Raw genomic sequence first — 19599 nt, 5'->3', positions numbered from 1 at the left:
TGCCACAAGTACTCCTTTTCTTTTTGCGAATACAGACTAACACGGCTGTTACTCTGAAACCTGTCTGTAATGAGTTAACTCATGCTATGGGCATGCCACTCCACACACCTCTTCTACCCACTCTATTTTTCCTGAAGAGGTTATAGTTAATGGTTTCAAGTATATAATTTTTTTCCTCATCAAGGAGAATTTATAATTCCTCTTGATGGTTATCCAGACTGCTAGCATTGATATACAGTATGAGCAATTGAAAAAATTCTCCTCTTTGCATTCTTTGCCACATCAGTACAATTTGTTCTTTGACGCTTTGGGTTTGAGTTTTGCCTCCTTAACACTCTCCCAATGTGTTGGTAATTTAATACCCTTCTAGCTGCTCCAGCTAATCTCTAGTTGAGAAATTTAGCCCCCTAGTTGTGAGCCCCATTACCCTCAATGCCCCCTCCCATTATCCCCTCCATCTCCTCCCAATGCCCCTCCCAGTGCCCCTGCCATTACCCTCAATGCCCCCTCCCAGTGTCCCCTCCATCTCCTCCCAATGCCCTTTCCCAGCACCCGCCTCCAGCACCCCTCAATGTCCCCTCCCAGTACCCCCTCCCACTCCTCCCAATGCCCTTTCCCAGCACCCCTCAATGTCCCCTCCCAGTACCCCCTCCCACTCCTCCCAATGCCCTTTCCCAGTGCCCCCGCCATTGCCCTCAATGCCCCCTCCCAGTATCCCCTCCATCTCCTCCCAATGCCCCTCCCAGTATCCCTGCCATTACCCTCAATGCCCCCTCCCAGTGCCCTCTCCGTCACCTCCCAATGCCCTTTCCCAGCACCCCTCAATGTCCCCTCCCAGTACCCCCTCCCTCTCCTCCCAACGCCCTTTCCCAGTGCCCCCACCATTACCCTCAATGTCCCCTCCCAGTACCCCCTCCATCTCCTCCCAATGCCCCTCCCAACACCCTTTCCCAGTGCCCCCGCCATTACCCTCAATGCCCCCTCCCAGTGCCCCCTTCGTCACCTCCCAATGCCCTTTCCCAGCACCCCTCAATGTCCCCTCCCGGTATCCCCTCCATCTCCTCCCAATGCCCCTCCCAGTGCCCCCGCCATTGCCCTCAATGCCCCCTCCCAGTGCCCCCTCCCCGTACACTCCCCCGAGGCTGCACAGTCGTTGTGCTGGGAGCTGGCCGATGCATTGGCCTCTTTGTCCTGCCCCTGCCCCTGCAATCAGGGAGAGATGAGGGGTCACGTGGTCACTTTGCAGTCCAATGAGAGGGCAGCATCGTGGGGGCCCTAATTCAAACTCTTCTTCGGCTCCGCCTTGTCCTGTGTCTTGTCGGGTTTCCGTGGAGACAGCGGGGCCTACCGGGCTATGGAGCCGCGACTGGTGGGCCCCGGGCCCTACCGGGCAACCCGGCTGGTAAGTTCCCGGCCCGGCCGTGCCAGGGCATCGAGCTCGGCACAACGCCCCCCCCCCCGGCGCATCTCCCCCCCCCGGCCTCGCGCCCCCCCCCAGTCCTCCTGCCCCGGACCGGTCCCCAGAGCCCCCCGATCCCGTCCCCTCCGAGCAGTCGCCGGAGCCCCCCAGCCTCGCCCCCCTGCCCTCGAGCGGTCCCTGGAGGCGAGCCCTCCGACCTCGCGCTCCCCGGCCTCCCTCACCCCCTTGCGGTCCCCGGAACCCCCCTGTCTCGCCCCCCCGAGCGGTGCCCGGAGCTCCCGGCCTGACCCCGCTCCCAGCGGTCCGCGGAGCCCCCCTTCTCGCCCCCCCTAGCGGTCTGCAATGGCAGAGCCCTCCCGAGGGGTGCCCGGAGCCCCCCGCCCCTGTCCTTCGGGCTGGTCCCCGGAGCCCTGTCTAGTTCCCCTCCCCCCGCATCTGCCTCTTTCCCTCTTTAGTCTGCCTCCAGTCGCCTGGCTGCCATATCCTGGCCACCCCCCACCTCCGCAGTGCTGCTATTTGTAGTCTCCTTGGTCTCTCCCTCTACCTGCAGCCTTCTTCCTGCCCTCTGCTATCCCAGCCCCCAAATGGCCTCCCACGACTGTATCTTAGTCCAGTAGCTTCACCTCCTGGCTCTGAGCCCCAAAATACTGACACACACTTGTACACTCGCACCCTGCTGGGTCTGTTAGACTGTGAGCTGTTAGGGGAGAGAAAAGGAAGAGTGACACCAAGAGGGATGTTCAAGGTTTAATAAAAGCAGAAGTGACCTACAGTGAGCTCTTCCTTATGCACAAACTTACACCAGTTTAACTAAGGCTGTGTCAACACTTAAACTGCGACAGCAGCACACCTGCAGGAACACAATTGCAGTGCTGCAGCTATGTTGCTGTAGTGCTTCAGTGTAGACACTACAGTGACCGGAGTCGCTTTAGTAGTTAATCCACCTCCCTGAGAGGCGGTAGCTAGGTTGATGGAAGAGTTCTTCCAACATTGTGGAGTCTATGCTGGGGGTTAGGTCAGTTTAACTGTTACACAGGCATGTGGATTTTTCACACCCCTGTGTGACATAGCTTGGTCAACCTAACTTTTTAGTGTAGACCTGGCCTTAGGGCTAATGTACACTCAGCAATTGAAGGAGCAGAGTCTGTCACTAGTAACTCACCTCCCCAGGACATAGTAGCTAGGTTGATAGAAGAATGTCTATTTTGGGGGTTTAGGTGGGCATAGCTGTGGTGCTCAGGACTTTTGATGACCCGAGTGTCATAGCTACGTCAACCAAAGTTTTAAGTGTAGACCAGGCCTAAAAATATGTGTGTGTTTTGTTTTAAACTGATTTACTTAAACCGGTGCAAACTCCTCTGCTCCTATTTCAGTTTAAGAGCGGTTTATATTGTTTTTAGTTTAAGCAAGACTGGAATAAGTCACTCTGAAACTGAGTACCTTCATAGGCATTTGCACTGGTTTCACTATATGGGTTTTTAAACTGATTTTAAGTTAAGCTGGTGTAGCTTTCTCATGTAGATGTACTCTAAGGTATAACTTTCAGAATGTATTAAATGAGGAGTTGATACTTTACTCCATGCTCTATTTAACGAATATTCTCTATGTTCAGCAGATTTATTTAACTTGCTGGGGGCATGGCACTGGAGATGTAGCAGTACAGGTATTTTTCATTCTGTCTAGTGGTTTTAGTCCTCAGGCTAACAGCAAAACTTTGGCCACAGTTGTGACATGATTGATAACTCCGGGACCTGAATATTTGCAGTTTTATTTTGAATCCATTAAAACCAATGCCTGCAAAATGCTCTAATTGTATTGGTATTGATTTCACATACAGCATCATTTCACCCATAAAGATTATTTTTAGAGCTCCTGTAATTGTATCTCTCTCCCCCCCCTCTTTTCCAGTGGAATCAGACCATTGAACTCTTTCGTGAAGGGATGCCATTACGGAGGCATCGTAGTCTTTTCAAAAACTATGAGTGTTGCTTCAAAGCCTCAGAGGCAGTAGACTGGTTACATAAACTGCTCAGATGTAACCAAAACTTTGGCCCAGAAGTGACTCGTAATCAAACAATTCAGCTGCTTAAAAAATTTCTGAAAAATCATGTTATTGAAGATATCAAAGGAAGATGGGGCAAGGAAGACTTTGAGGACGACAGTCATTTATATAGGTAAATCATTGTATGATGTATCCTGGGTGAATTTAGTTCTTGTGAAAGTAAGGAATTAATGACATTAGTTAGGGGTTTTGCAAACCCACTTACTTTGTGCATCTACTTATCTTTAAGCATGCTCACCCGTTATCTTTTATTACAGTCCTGCTCTTCAGTAGACCCAGAGATTCTATGTTGTTCTAATATTAGGAATCAAGTATCAGGGAGTAGCCATGATAGTCTGTATCCACAAAAACAACAAGGAGTTCGGTGGCACCTTAAAGACGAACAAATAAATCTGTTAGTCTTTAAGGTGCCACTGAACTCCTTGTTGTTAATATTGGGAATGTTACTTAAAGCACCCTTGTATCTGAAGTTTTATTTTTTGAGCAACATATATAAACAGTTTCTAGTCACTCCCAAATAATCTGTAGTATACAAACCTAGTTTTTGCTTACTGTGACCAATATTTTTACTAAATAAATCAAAACATACACTAAAGTCCCCAATGGACTAACACTTATGCATGTGATTAATTATACACGCTTGAGTACTTCCCTTGGTGGACTCCTGACTACACTTCCAGGAAGTTTTGGTCCTCGTTTATCATGGGCATCTGGGAAAATCAACTCCAGAGATAACTCCATTGAGTTTCTTCTGGGTCTCTTCCTCCTGTTTTCTTTCTCTCTCTTAGCCTTCAGCCCCCTAAATTCCTTACTCTGCTCTGATGTTCAGGAGTTTCTGCAGGGGCCATTTTTTCCAACACCTTAGGGAGAGAAGAGACAGGTGTTTTCTGAATCTGAATCCTTCTTGCACTGTTAGATATCGCTTAGCATGTGAACAAGACTCCACCATCCCTGTCTATCCTGAACTGCTCTTTGTGTGGCCTCTTTTTTAAGTCCCATAAGTTTTCCCTCTCTCAGTATTGTTAAATGGAGGGATTCTTTCAGTTAGTGCCTTTATGTTTTCCTCCAGCTGCCTAATAGCATACCTGCCATGGTAATTGTTCTGGCTTCATTCCTAAACCATGTACCAAATATTTTGATTGTCTTTTCTGGATAACTTTAGAGATAGAGGGTTGATGAACTCTGATGATTTTCAGCATTTGTTACAAATTCATTCCATTTATTACCTTGTATTTTTCCAAGGCATTTGCTTTTGAAGGCATTTAGATGTCTGTCTGTACCTTTCACCAGCTTCCAGCTTTCAAATTCATGTATTAAGATGGAAATAACATTGGAATTGAAGATTTGTAGTTTGGGGTGTAAATTGTAGATTTTCAATGACCAATTCTTGTTTAAACTGGAAAATGTGGCTGCAAGCTTGCGCATCATGATATTATTTCCTTCTGGACACCCCCCATTGGCTTGCACGTTCCTGCCAAGATGTGTGAATTAATTCACTTCTTGTATTCCTTTGCCTTCTAAAGTAATGCTTGAGTGGGAGTTTCTGGAGTTCTTATTACACTTGTTTTTTCATAACTGATTAGTAACTTTGCCTTCTTTGCTATGCTGGACAGACTTGCAATCTCTGCTTGCATGTTAGTAGAACTGTGGCTTAGAAGAGCTACGACTGTCCAAACACTGGGTAAATCTCAAACAAGACTGGAGGCTACGTATGTTGGGTTAAAAAGAAATTTAGGTCACCAAAAATTAAAAATCAACTGTTCATTGAGACCATCTTAGGAGGATGGGACAATTTTTTAAAAATTCCTGTCACTGGGGCCCTCTTCCTTAGCTACTTGAATTAATAACCAGGGATTTATCCCTAGGAAATATCAGTGTCTATTTGTTGTGTGGAAGAGCTGAGATTACTCAATTCAGACAGCTATTCCTTGGTCTTGGTTTGAAATAATACCATGAGATATATAATATACAGATCCCATATTTTCATTGTTTACAAATAAAATATTTTATTGTGAAATTTGGATATAAGACTGCTCTATCTTGACCTTTAACCACATTTGAGGCACTCCAGAGCAAACTGGAAGATCACAAAACATTTAATTTCTAAGACGTATATAATTTTGGTTGAAAAAGATGTTGATCGGAAAATAACCCAGATGAAAAGGTGGGAGAGGGATTTGGACAAATTGATCTAGATGTACAGGTCTCTGTATGGCAAAGGGGATATACATCTTCAATTAGTTTAGCTCACAGATGCCATCTACACAGTAATTTATAAAAATTTCATTAGACTCCAGTTAAGATGCATCATATTTTTGCTACTAGGGATGCACTCCATTTGAGGGATTGCAGGGACAGGGGAACATACTTGCACATGTGGTGGTTGTGTCTAGAAATTAGATGGTTTGGGGAGAAAATTATTAAAGAGATTAATCTTATAGCAAAATGCCAACTTCTGAGAGATCCCCTGACCAGTTTACTTAATGCTCCAGTAAGGATCTACATTTTAAACAGAAATGACAAATTTAATTTTTTTCATTGTTAGCAGCAAGACTTTGTATTGAAAGTTATTGGAAAAATGTGACTTCTCCTATGGAAGTGTGGTGTAGTAAAATATGGACCGGCCTTATAATGGAGAAATTTTCATGCCCAGTACATACACACGAGAAGTGCCCCCAAAAGTTATTTAGAAATTTGGTCACCCTTTTTAGCATACTCTGAGAGGGGGGACTCCTCAGCCACCAAGCCAGAATTGCTAGCTAGGTACTTCTGAATATTAACCTGATTCTGATAAACATATTACACCGTACTATACTTATTACTTAATGTTTTATTGTAATTTCACCTTAATAAAGTTTCAAAAAAGGAAGGGAAAATAAAGGGCAACATCATCAGCAAAATCTAGATCTTCTAGCGTACTGCTGTTGAACCGTATGATGGTTGCGTTGTATCCATTTATACTTTTTCTTATAATGAAGTTAATGGGAATACCCAACAGTAGATTTTATTCCTGCTATTTCTTGGTGCAACCTATGCCCAGTAGGAGTCCATCCAACTCTGGACCTCCAGAGCTCGATCACCATCTTGGGAAGAAAAAGTTCTGGATGAAAACACCTTCCAGATTGTGCTCTTTCTTTCCCCCTCCTTTCCCTCCCTCCCATGGTAATACTATATTATCTGGTCAGCCTGAAGGATACCTACTTTCATGCCTCAATTTATCCCAGGCATTGGCAGTCCTTCCCTTTCACTTAGGGGAATCTTTATTTCAATTTGTCTCCCCACTTCTTCCTATTTTTACGTTTCAGGCTTCCAACAAGATCCTGGTAGCATTGCAAGGGCATATACCTATACCCTTATTTTGACAATTTTCTCATCCATGCCTTCTCTGAGTCCCAGGAGATTCACTCTCAGGACAGTGTTCTTCAATATCTTTGTTTCCATGGCTTCCTGATGAATCTGCAAAGCTCTCTCTCCCACCCTGGTAATGCCGCACTGAGGAGCGGTGGTATACATTTAAATGTGGTAAAGCAGGTTGGGAGCCCTGTTCCAGGTTCTTATTTCCTCTCTTGTCTTGGTAAAGGCTATTTTTCATCTGCCAGGCCATTTCATAACCTGTGTGGACATAGTCTCTTGGGCTTGCTGCTTGCCTTCACCTTGTTGGTTTGGTCAGGTCCTCTCCTTCACTAGTCCTTCTCAGGTTGAGTGGAGCTTGGCAGGCAATCTCCTTTTGTAATGCTGGTGCCGTGTAGTGCAGTTCATTTCAGGATCAGGTAAAAACTGATGGAGAGAAAGATAGCAGGAGATGAAAAGGGATACTGGAAGGAGAGGAAGACAGACCAGGATCTCACATGTATCCGGCTGGAGTCCTCGCTGGTGCAGCGCTGATAGTCAAAAGTTGTCCCCACTTGGTGTCATGATGAAAATCCTTCTGTTGTGTGTGCAGTGGGGTGGGAGAAGTTCCTTTCTTTCCTCCCCCATGTCTTTTTTTTTTTTTTTAAGGGTCCCCAAAAGGGGCAATTGGCAGACTTGTCCATCCTTTTGTTATTTTGTCCACCAATTAGATCTAATTTTTTAAGCACCAATTTTGGTCCCTTGATTTCCGAGTCCCCATCTCCTCTTGTTTACTAGTCATATCTTAAAAGTCCTTGGGTAGCATCTCTATTTTTAAATAAATTCTGTCTTTTTTGTCTCCTTCTTACATCTTTTCTTAAACAATCGTATAAAACAGATCATTGTGACAATGCATTAACCTTTACCTACTTTTCACCTGCTAGGCCCCAATTATTACATCATCATGTGCTGAGCCATTTTGTAACCGGCATGTACCTAATGTGTTGGATCTGTTTTCACCTTTGGCTATTTCAACCATACCCAGCTAACCTAGTGCTATTCTCTGAGAGAATCACTTTGTTCCTCCAGTCTTCCCTTTTGACAGCTTCCATTTCCTCAAGAGGGTCTCTACATCCTACTTTCTGACCCTTCTTTCCTTATAACCATTATTATTCAATATTTTATATTGCAGCTTTTCAAATTGGGGTGCCAACATTGGGCTACTTTTCCATTCAAGGGGTTTGGTCTTTCGCCAAACAGAGGCCAAATATCACTCTTCTATAGCTCAGGGCCTTCTTCCTAGTCCTTTAGGCCTGAGAGCTCCGTGTCATGAGCAGACATGTCTTGATTCAATGTGGCACCAGGGCTGCTGTTGCCTACATGAATAGATGGATATACTAAAGCCACCTTCCCCTAGTAGAGGTTCATATTTTCTTCTGGTGTGTGGTTTCTCCAGGGCAAGAGCACTACTGTTGCACAGCGGCTCAGCTGTCATTCACTCACTCCTGGGAGTCGATCTTTTTTACCTCTCAGGATGCATAGTTTAAGGTGTGCAGTCCTACAAGCATCACACTGATGTCAATTTTCTTTGAGTAATGGTTGATACATCCACAGCCTGTCTGAAATATTTCTTCCTAGCATGTAAGAAGATAGAGACATTTGAGAAGGTAAAATTATACACCAGTAATTCCCTTTCTCTTTCCCCGCTTGCTTGTGTCTCTCTTGCATATCTCCTCTAGTCTGTCTTGTCTATTAACATCTCTTTAGCCCAGGAAGTCATTAGTTGATTGGAAGAAGGCTGATTAGATGCTCAGATAGGTAACTTGATTGCCTGCACTTCTGGTAAGTGGAGCCAGAAAGCAATCTATTTAGAATCTTCTTTCCTAGGATGAGAGGTGAGGAGGAACAAAAGGAATGCATGTTAGTAACTTCTCCTGTCTTCAACTTTTGCTAGCTGATAATTGGCTGGGGTCATCAGAATAGGTAAAATTCATTTAAGTGTTGTCTGGGTTTTCGTGTCCACGTACTCCCATGGTAACAACCACCATTAAAATATTTGTAACATTTTTATTAAAGATAGAGAAAAGAAGAAAAAAACGTAATATTTGAAACATAAAGAATTAAGACTTTCATTTTAACAATTTCTCTTAATTCCTTTCCTTTAACTCAACAGAATCTTTCATTTGAAAAAACCCTGTTTGACAGTGCTTTTACATAGTATTAATGGTATTAATTGTCCTATTCGGATCGTCCTATTCACCGCAGCAGTGAAAGGAGCAGACCGTGGGGCCGCCCAGCGGCTCCACGCCAGCAGCTCCTCCGGCGTGACTGTAGCACCTCCAGCCCTTCCACGCATGGCGTCTCCTGTCTGGGGTCTGAACTGCAGGGCTCTCCTGGGAACTGCAGTGGCGAAAGAAGCATAATGTGCAGCTCCTCTGGTGAGGCTGTACCGCCCTGGGCCCTGCCCCCCAGCCCTGTCCTCTGGCGGGGCTGCCTACAGACCCCGGACAGAGGATGCTAGACACAGCCGTGTGGAAGGGCTGGGGGCGGTACAGCAGCTCCATGTTCTGCTCCTCCAGTGTCTTTCCAGTACAGCGTACCGGCTACAAATATCCTACTGGTATGGCATACCATACCGTACCACCCTACTTGCACCACTGGATGTGGTGAGATGATTTAGTTGTCCCTGCCTACAGGCCAATCTCCTTTCTTCAGCAGCAGCATATGCCCTGCACACTCCCCATGCCCTACCCTAGTCATAAAGGGGCAGCTCCCATTTCTGTTATATAATTTATATCACTATTAACAAAAACAACAAATAGAACAATAAATGATGTTCAAAACTGTTACTAAATATAAACAATATTAACCTATTTCTAAAAAGTCTCTTCTAGGGAACTCACTTACATATGTTCTTGACGGGTTCATTGATATTCCTTCTGAAGACCCATCTTTCTCTGGTATCTTGACCACAGTTCTTTGCTCAAGGGAAGCAATTTCATGGCGCTAATATGGGCTTTTTCTTTTTTAGTTGTGATGCATGTGGGTGGAACCTGTGATGGGTCAACAAGTATTTGGATCAGGGTGTGCTCTGTGACTGGTCCATGACACACTTTATTGAGAAGGAAGATACATACGGATCTGTTTCATGTGCTGTCTATTTTGCTTTGGTGCGTTGTGCAACTGTCTTGAGAGCTAACGCTTGACAAGTTCTGCATGTGCCGTCTTATTATTTGTTGTTCATTGTTGTGAAACTTCAACTCTAAGTAACCATTAATCAGTGTAAATGTGGTGGTGGTGTTTTATTATGTTGGAATGAATCTCTGCTTGGGCAATAAGCATTGCACTCCAGGTGGGTAGTAAGGAATGCTAACTCTCTAGTTTTCATGCCTCTTTTCCCCCTTCCTCCCACATTTTGAGAGAACTTTTTGAGGTATTTTTGTATGCATTTATATAGATTTTAATCTCTGGCAGATTATATGTTTTACCAGTATCTTTTAATTGACGTAGCCTTCATTCATTTTCTGGTTTATTTTTATGATCTTAACTCATCTATTTTAGTAATAATTTCAAAACTCGTTTGAAAGATTAAACCAGGTTAATAGATCTTTGATCTATAAGCAACTGCTTACTATAATTCTCATTTTCTTTATGAACCTTGAATACCGTGTGCAGTTCTGATTGCCCCATCTCAATAAAAGATATATTAGAAGTGGAAAAGGTACAGAGAAGGGCAACAAAAATTATTAGCATTATGGAATGGCTTCCATTTGAGGAGACAGGAAAAAGACTGGCACTGTTCAGCTTGCAAAAGAGACAATTAAGGGGAGATCTGATAGAGGTCTAAAAATCATGACTGGTGTGGAGAAAGTAAATAAGGGAGTGTTATTTATTCCTTCTCATAACACAAGAACTAGGGGTCACCAAATGAAATTAATAGGCAGCAGCAATGTTCCCTCTAATTTTTTCCACCCATTTGCGGAATGAATTTTGCTATGTGCACCAAGGTAATGTGCGGATGTGCGCCACCAGTAGAAACAAAAAACCTAGAGATAATATATATATTTTAAAAAAGTTACCATAGGGATAATTACTCCAACCAGGACAGGTCAGGCATTTTAGAACTCACAACTCAAAGAATTAAATTTAAGCATAAGAGAGAAATAAAAATGATGAAATATAAAATAACGCTTTGAAAGAATAAAATTACAGAGAATATATGTGCATTGCAGGAAGTATCAAGAAGTAACAACAACAACAATAATACAAGTGTGTGAAAGACTTTGTGTGTATGTGTGGGAGACATAGACTCTGTGTGTGACAAAGTGTGTGTGTGGGCCGTGGAGGGGAGAGGGATGTGTGTGGGTGTCTGAGAGAGACACACACACACACACACACACACACACACACACACACACACACACACACACGTGTCTCTCCCCTCCACGGCCCCGAGGCTGTGGGGGAGAGGCACCTCTCCTGTCCCAGCCACAGCCCCGGTCGGAGCTGGGGCTGGGGGGGAGAGGCGCCTCTTTTCCCTCCCCCCCCCCCGCACCCCCAAACACCCGTCACCTCACCCCGCTGCCCCCACCCTCCACACTCTCCATGCTCAGCAGTGTGCGTGGCTGGTGCACAGACCCTTGATGACCTCATGTGTGGCCATGTAGGCATGCACCTGAGAGGGAACACAGCAGGTTTAAAACAAACATAAGAAAGTACTGAACTTCTTCACACAACACACAGTCAATCTGCAGAACTTGTTGCCAAGGGATGATGTGAAGGTTAAAAAAAGAATTAGATAAGTTCATGGAGGATAGGTCCATCAGTGGCTATTGGCTAAGATGATCAGGGACACAACCCCACGCTCTGACTGCCGCCAAGGCTCTGACTGCCAGATGCTAGGACTGGATGACAGGGTATGGCTCACTTGATAATTGCCTTGTTCTGTTCAGTCTCTCTGAAGCATCTGGCATTGGCCACTATTGGAAGACAGGACACTGGGCTAGATGGATCATTGGTCTTACCCAGTATGGCTATTCTTATGTTCTTATGAACTTGGAATACTTTTTATTTTATTTTAAAGTATGCAGTAAGATTGTGACTCTTTCACAGCTTGTTTCTTATTGCATGAAAGCTCAGCTATCCTGAGAAATGTTTTTTCTACATTGTATCTTATAATATACAAGATAATGGTTCAGGTTAACTAACAGTACATGTTTCAGTGTATGACTATATTGGTTGATCCATGTTATAGTTAGAGCCCTGCACGGATACAAAAATGTGGATCCGTATCTGATCCGCAAGAATCAACTTGTATCCGACCCGCGATCCACAGTCCGTCTTTTATCTGCATCCGCACCATACCCGCAGCAGCACGCTATCTCACCGTGCCTCTATGGCTTAATAATTGTGCATACTATTATTGTTTGTTTGTTGTTATTTTAAACATCAATCTTATTATACAACAGGCATCAGAACAAATAGCCTTTTACACTAAAAATAATAAAATAAATGTCTCAAGTCAATACTGCTCAAAATCACAAACTGAACTATAAAATAAAAAAGACTGTCGCCTATTTAGAGCGATTTATAAAGTCATCACACTTAGAGCTCAGTAAGCCCAGTTTCTTTGCACCAGCCACTGTTCTCCCTGTGGAAGCATGCAAGGGGAATACTATCGCAGGGCTACAGTGCTTAATTTTTGCTGGGGCTGAGCCCTGGCACCTCTCAGCTTGGCAAGTCATCCTCCTAGAGGGATTGTGAGGAGCAATGACAGGTGCTCCATGACAGTTTCCCCATGTGGATGCAGGAGGGGGGTGCACAGTTTAGGAGGTAAAGGGGGCATAGGAGGGGGAGTGCAGGGGGTAGGGGCGCACAGGAGGGGGGTGAAGGTGCTCTCTGGCTGCTCAGCCAGTGCTTAATTTGTGCCATATCAGGTCAGTCGGAGAGGGAGGAAGCTGTTTCTGCAAAGTAAGTCAGTATGGCTTCCCTCTCTGACTGACCTGATACGGCAATGAAGTCAGGAGAGGTTTTCTAAATTGCTTGACTGCTTAAACTGCGGCAATAGGAGCATGTGGGATTTTACTACCTGTCTTAATCTATCGCCTCCCCTTTCTCTGTATATGGAGGGTGAGGGAATATGGGATCTGGAAGGCGGGAAAGCAGCCTCATAGGCTATGAGATGTGTTTCACTGCCTTTTGAGACCCTATATTTAGAACTCTGCATAAATACAAAATTTGTGTTTGCGTCCCATCTGCGATCTGCAAAAATGGTCTGTGGATATCCGTGGATTTGCAGGGCTCTAGTTATAGTAGAATCACTTTATTTGTATATAGTTCTGTCACATGTTACTCTTATAACAAACTAATCTCCACTCAACTCATTTCTTAATTAAATGTAATTTATCTTGTGACATTTTGTGACCTAAGGGTTTTTTCCCTGGTGAAAAGACTTTCTTTTGTGTGCTGAAAATTGTCCTTTCACATTCATGTCCTCCTTTCAAATATCTTAAAGCAGTTTTGATTCTGTCTGTAGTTGGATTTTTTTAAAACAAGATTATAAATCTGCTTTATAAATGCAATTCTGTTGGTATAGTACACTTGGATTTCTCCAAGGCATTTGACTTGGTACATCATGGCATTCTGATTTAAAAAAATCTTGCATTATATGGACTTAATAGGGGACACATTAAAAACTGGCTTGCTGACAAATCTCAGTGTCAATGAGGGGGCCATTTCTAGAAAGCTTTCATGGTTCAACACTTTTTAATATTTTTTTTAATCAACTATCTAGATGATGGTATAAAGTCTTTGCTGTTAAAGTGTGCGCATGACACACAGATTAGTGGGATAGTAAAGGAGGATAGAGTACTGTAGGAGAGTGATCTGAATCACCTGGTAAAATGGTCACAGGCTAACAAAATGCATTTTTAATACACTTAAATGCCAGGTAATATATCTGGGAACCAAGAATGCAGGTTATACTTAAGGGGTGCAAGACACTGTATTAGAAAGCAGTGACTCATGGCGTGTCTTCACTATGACACTAAATTGGTACAGCTGGTCGATGCAACAGCATTGATTTAGCGGGTCTGGTGAAGACGCTATATGTTGACAGGAGAGCATCTCCCGCTGACATAGCGCAGTGTGGAGACCATGTTAAGTCAATGTAAGTTACATTGCTCAGGGGGGATGGGTTTTTTACACCCCTGAGTGATGTCACGTATGTCGACTTAAGAGGTAGTGTAGACAAGGCCTCAGAGAAAAACTTAGGGGTCATTGTTGAAAATTGCCTCAGCATGAGTTCCCAGTGTGGTGTCATGGCAAAAATGACTAATCTGATCCTTGCATGTCTAGAGGGGAATATCAAGTAGAAGAAGGGAAGTGATATTTTGTCTCTGTATACAGCATTGGTAAGACTGCTGCTAGGATACTATGTTTTATTCGGGTGTCTGGGCTTCAGGAAGGATGTGGCAACGAACAGAACATAAAAATGGCCCTACTGGGTCAGACCAAAGGTCCATCTAGCCTAGTATCCTGTCTTCTGACAGTGGCCAGTGCTAGGTGCCCCAGAGGGAATGAACAGAACAGGTAATCATCAAGTGATCCATCCCCTGTCGCTGATTCCCAGCTTCTGGCAAACAGAGGTTAGAGACACCACTCTTGCCCATTCTGGCTAATAGCCATTGATGGACCTATCCTCCATGAATTTATCTAGTTCTTTTTTGAACCCTGTTATGGTCTTGGCCTTCACAACATCCTCCGGCAAGGAGTTCCACAGGTTAACTGTGAGCTGTGTGAAGAAATACTTCCTTTTATTTGTTTTAAACCTGCTGCCTATGCATTTCATTTGGTGACCCCTAGTTCTTGTGTTATGAGAAGGAGTGTAAATAACACTTCCTTATTTATTTTCTCCACACCAGTCACGATTTTCTAGACCTCAATCCTATCCCCCCTTAGTCATCTCTTTTCCAAGCTGAAAAGTCCCAATCTTATTAATCTCTCCTCATATGGCAGCCGTTCCATACCCCTAATCACTTTTGTTGCCCTTTTCTGAACCTTTTCCAATTCCAATATATCTTTTTTGAGATGGGGCGACCACATCTGCACACAGTATTCAAGATGTGGACGTACCATGGATTTATATAGAGGCAACATGATATTTTCTGTCCTATTATCTATCCCTTTCTTAATTATTCCCAGCATTCTGTTCACTTTTTTGACTGACGCTGCACGTTGAGCGGATGTTTTCAGAGAACTATCCACAATGACTCCAAGATCTTTCTTGAGTGGTAACAGCTAATTTAGACCCCATCATTTTATATGTATACTTGGGATTATGCTTTCCAATTTGTATTACTTTGCATTTATCAACATTAAATTTCATCGGCCATTTTGATGCCCAGTCACCCAGTTTTGAGAGATCCTTTTGTAGCTCTTCGCAGTCTGCCTGGGTCTTAATTATTTTTAATAATTTTGTATCATCTGCAAATTTTGCCATCTCACTGTGTACTCCTTTTTCCAGATCATTTATGAATATGTTGAATAGGACTGGTCCCAGAACAGACCCCCCTGAGGGACACCACTGTTTACCTCTTTCTGTTCTGAAAACTGACCATTTATACTACCCTTTGTTTCCTATCTTTTAACCAGTTACCAATCCAAGAGAGCACCTTCCCTCTTATCCCATGGCAACTTAGTTTGCGTAAGAGCCTTTGGTGAGGGACCTTGTCTGAAAATCTAAGTACACTATATCCACTGGATCCCCTTGGTCCACATACTTTTTGACCCCCTCAAAGAATTCTAGTAGATTGGTGAGGCATGATTTCCCTTTACTAAAACCATGTTGACTCTTCTTGAACAAATTATGTTCATCTATATGTCTGACAATATTGTTCTTTATTATTGTTTCAACCAGTTTGCCTGGTACTGAAGTCAGGCTTACAGGCCTGTAATTGCCAGGATCATGTCTGGAGCCCTTTTTAAAAATTGGCGTCACATTAGCTGTCCTCCCGTCATCTGGTACAGAAGCTGATTTAAACAATCGGTTACAGACTACAGTTAGTAGTTCTGCAATTTCACATCTGAGTTCCTTCAGAACTCTTGGGTGAATACCATCTGGTCCTGGTGACTTATGGCTGTTTAATTTATCAATTTGTTCCAAAACCTCCTCTAATGATACCACAAATGCTAGGGAAAGTTCAAAGAAGGGGCCACAAAAATGATCTTAGAGCTGGAAAACGTATGATTTGAGGCTTAAGGAGTTCAGTTGATTTAGTTTATAGGAAAAAAAAAAAGGTTGAGAGGTTACCTCATTGCTATGTTTTAGGTACTTACACATGGAAAACATTTGATAGTGGGGTTTTTCAATCTTGCTGACAAAGGCATAAGAAAATTTAATGGCTGAAAACTGAACAAATTTAGTCTTGAAATAAGATGCAATTTCCTAACTATTAGGGTAATCAGACATTGGAAGACCTTACCAGTGGAAGTGGTTGTCGTCATTTGGAGTCTTTTTTTTTTCGGGGGGGGGTGTTAATATGTCTACACTGCAATTAAACACTTTTGTCAGCTGATTTGGGCTTGTGGGGCTCAGGCTACAGGGCTGTAAAATTGTGGTGTAGATGTTAAGGCTGGAGCCCAAGCTCTGGGACCCTGCAAGGGTGGAGGGTCCCAGAACCTGGACTCCAACTGGAGCCTGAAATTCTACACTGCAATTTTATAGCCCCACAGCCAAAACCAGAGTCAGCTGACATGGGCCAGCTGGGGGTGTTTAATTTTAGACATACCCTTAGACAAGATTAGGAATCTTTTGAAAAGATAAACTCTAATACATTTTCTAAGGAAAATTCCTCAGCCTGTGTGTGCAAGCAGTTGAGCCAGATAGTTGTGATGGTCTCCTCTGGACTTGGAATCTGTAACTCTGTGAATCCCCCAGTTCATCTCCTTCCTTCATGAGCCTCCTCTTCATGGGGAGAACAGAAATGCTTGCATTGCCCTCAGCATGTTCATAACCCTTGCAGCTCTGCATTAAAGACCACGACTGTCATCAAGTTTTATACTTCAGGGCTTCAACTGGCCACCTGCAGTGGGCAGGAAGGAATTTTGTTTCCTGCAATTGACCAGATGTATTCAGAATTATTCATCAGATTTGGGGTTGGGGAGAAATTTTTCCCAGGTCAGATTGGAAGGGACCTTGGATTTTTTCGACCTTCCCCTGTAGCATGGGGCACGGATCACCTGGCTAGGGTAGGGGTAGTCAATAGGCGGACTGCCAGATCCTTTTGAATTGATCTCCAAATCTTTTTATTTACTTATAATTATTATTTTATTTATTATTTATTATTATTATCATTATTTTTATTATTTTCTCTGGACTCTGGACCTTGACTATACCTTGACCAAGAAATTTGGACCTTTTAAAAAAATTAATTGATTATCCCTGTGCAATGGTCATCTGGTCATATCTCAGCTAATCAATTCCATGCCATTGTGAAGGCTTTGTGGATTGATGGCAACTTAATCTTTCCTGTTTTCTGCTTGTGATACACAACTTAGTTTCCCGAGGACTGAAATGCTTTGGTCTAATTAAAGTCTTTGGGCTCAGTATAGGGGTATTTGGGTGAAATGTGATGGCTTCTGATATGTGGTAGGTCAGCCTAGTTAAAATAATGGTCCCTTCTGGCCTTAAACTCTGAAATATTGGTGGCAATCTTTTGGCACTGGTGGGTATTCAATTCTTATCCTTAAATACTCAACATATTTTGTGTGTTCTGCTTAATATTTGCAGAGAGAGAAAGTCAGTTAGGCAATTTTTGAGTGAAATCAAGAATTTTGCATGATTTCTTCTTGAATAGACACAATCTTTCTTCAAGTATGCTTGATATATTTTTTTGACTTGTTTAAGCCATCTATGACTGTGGAGTTTGGATTTCCAGTACCCAATCATGCTCAATATGCACTAAAACAACTTTCGCTTTCCATCTTTATTTTTCAGTATATTTAATATCCTGGGAGCTCCCTCTGGTGCACTTGCCTTAATGCTGCTTTGCAAATATGTCTTCAGCTGTAATGGTGTAGGTAGGGGTGAAAAAGAGGTGAATGTAGGTATGTTCCTTTTTTTAATTGAATCAACAAATACTACACAAGTTTTGGGGACAGTAGTCACCTTTATACTTTATGTAAACTGTTAAATTGATCCTTTTTATGGTGACTTTCAATGATGCAGTACATAAGACCATTACTAAAAGATGTAAAGGGTAGTCTTCCATTTCTGTTTTATAGGAGTGGAGAAAATAAGTGAGTAAACTCTGACTAAAACTTCCAGGCACATGGTCAAATGCCTAAATTGCTGATGAAATTAAACCACCAAAAATATGAACATATTAAGTACAGCCTAATGCAAGAGAATACTTATCATTTTGTAATGGCAAATACCTATGGTTTATACATCAGTATGTCTTCACTGATTGCCACAATTTGAGGCTTCAGTGCTGTTGGGTGTTATATTTCACTGTGGTGTGTAAAAGCGTTGACACCTGTAGGTTCTGCAGTTTCTGGAATCTGAGCAGTTGCATTTAAAGTTGCTCAGAAAAAAGACCTGCACCTCAGATGGCTGGCTGACATCTGGGAGGATTGTGGCAGCTCTTTCACGACTGGTGGCAGTGTGGGTGGCACTGTCTCCAGTCACCACTTCAACCATAAACTTCTCTGGGGCGTTGTTTCCCTCTTTTCCCACCCCCTCCCACATCCAATACTCTCAGCTGAAGGCTTCACTAACCCCAAAGGTCAGTCTTGGTTTGCTGTATCTAGGGTGCTTGCTATGAATAATTAATCAGATTAGCTTTAACCATCTCAAAGCCTGAGGTGGTCCGTCCGTTGGCTCCACAACCCAAAAGCGTGACTTTGCCTAAAGCTGAGTTCAATGCTATCAGGAGGAGGTGAACAAGCCCACTAGTACCTCTTACTGTGAGAGGTATGATAGCCTACTTTACCTTCCTTCCAAAGGGGAAGAGGGTAGATCTGGGGTGTGACAATCTTCCCTCACTGTACAAAATGCTGGTACCGTTGTTTATTCTTGGACTGCCAGGAGTTGGCTCTATCAGTCTCATTTCCTCATAGCCAGTGCTTCTGCCTGTTAATCACTCTTCCTGAATCTATGGCTTCGGCAGGGAGGGCAGCAGTGGGAATGCTGAAACAATGGAGATGAAATGGAGGTTGCTTGGAAAAAAGGCGGGAGAGAATTATAGGCCAAGAGACCGTAAGAAAAGCACCACAGACATGGTCATTTAAAACTCTAAAAATGATGTAATTAGTAGTGAGGGTATTAACTATATTGGTTATAAGACATACTACTAGAGTTGTGACATTTGTGTGGAGGAGGCTTTTGTTGTCTGTAGTAAGAGTTCATGCCCTTCTTTGGATACTGCTAAACCATCCCTGCCAAGGCTTTGACATGTCTCTGGTTTATAAAGATTCTTTTGAAGAGGGATTCTGGTGATGGTGGTTGTGACGTTAAACCCCATATTCTTCATGGAAATATGGTTGTGATATGAATATGGTATGACTAAGATATACTTTATGCAAGACGGCTCATGTAAGGTATCATTGGAAAGGTTATGATTTACTGAATGTGTTTATCCAATTTGTATGCATGTATCATTTTTATATCTGAAGCTGGGAATATTGACCATGTCTCTGTATTTCAAATGTGCTATGTTGGATGAGGCCAAACAATGGTAGTGGCTTCTTGAAGAAATGCACACAAGCATAAGGATCACCCCAGGAA

The 19599-nt window shown here is 43.1% G+C and overlaps 1 protein-coding gene across 2 annotated transcripts in view; it reads left to right on the top strand.

The window, feature by feature from the left end:
• Positions 1-1235: 1235 nt before the first annotated feature.
• The window catches only part of DEPDC1B (DEP domain containing 1B), a 61734-nt gene continuing 43370 nt past the window's right edge, over positions 1236-19599 (top strand). The window contains exons 1-2 of one of the 2 annotated variants that reach the window (XM_084629660.1): positions 1278-1402; positions 3329-3594. In XM_084629660.1, the coding sequence (XP_084485786.1) occupies positions 1355-1402; positions 3329-3594 (314 nt within the window). In that variant the 5' untranslated portion in view covers positions 1278-1354. Of the gene's footprint in view, positions 1403-3328; positions 3595-19599 lie in introns of both variants that reach the window. The other variant, XM_084629661.1, reaches the window with a different exon arrangement.

The sequence above is a fragment of the Lepidochelys olivacea genome (assembly GCF_965140295.1).
Source record: "Lepidochelys olivacea isolate rLepOli2 genome assembly, chromosome: 5".
NCBI classification, from domain to species: Eukaryota; Metazoa; Chordata; order Testudines; family Cheloniidae; genus Lepidochelys; species Lepidochelys olivacea.
Note: the sequence above shows the minus strand (reverse complement) of the source record. Positions and strands in the feature narration are given on the sequence as shown.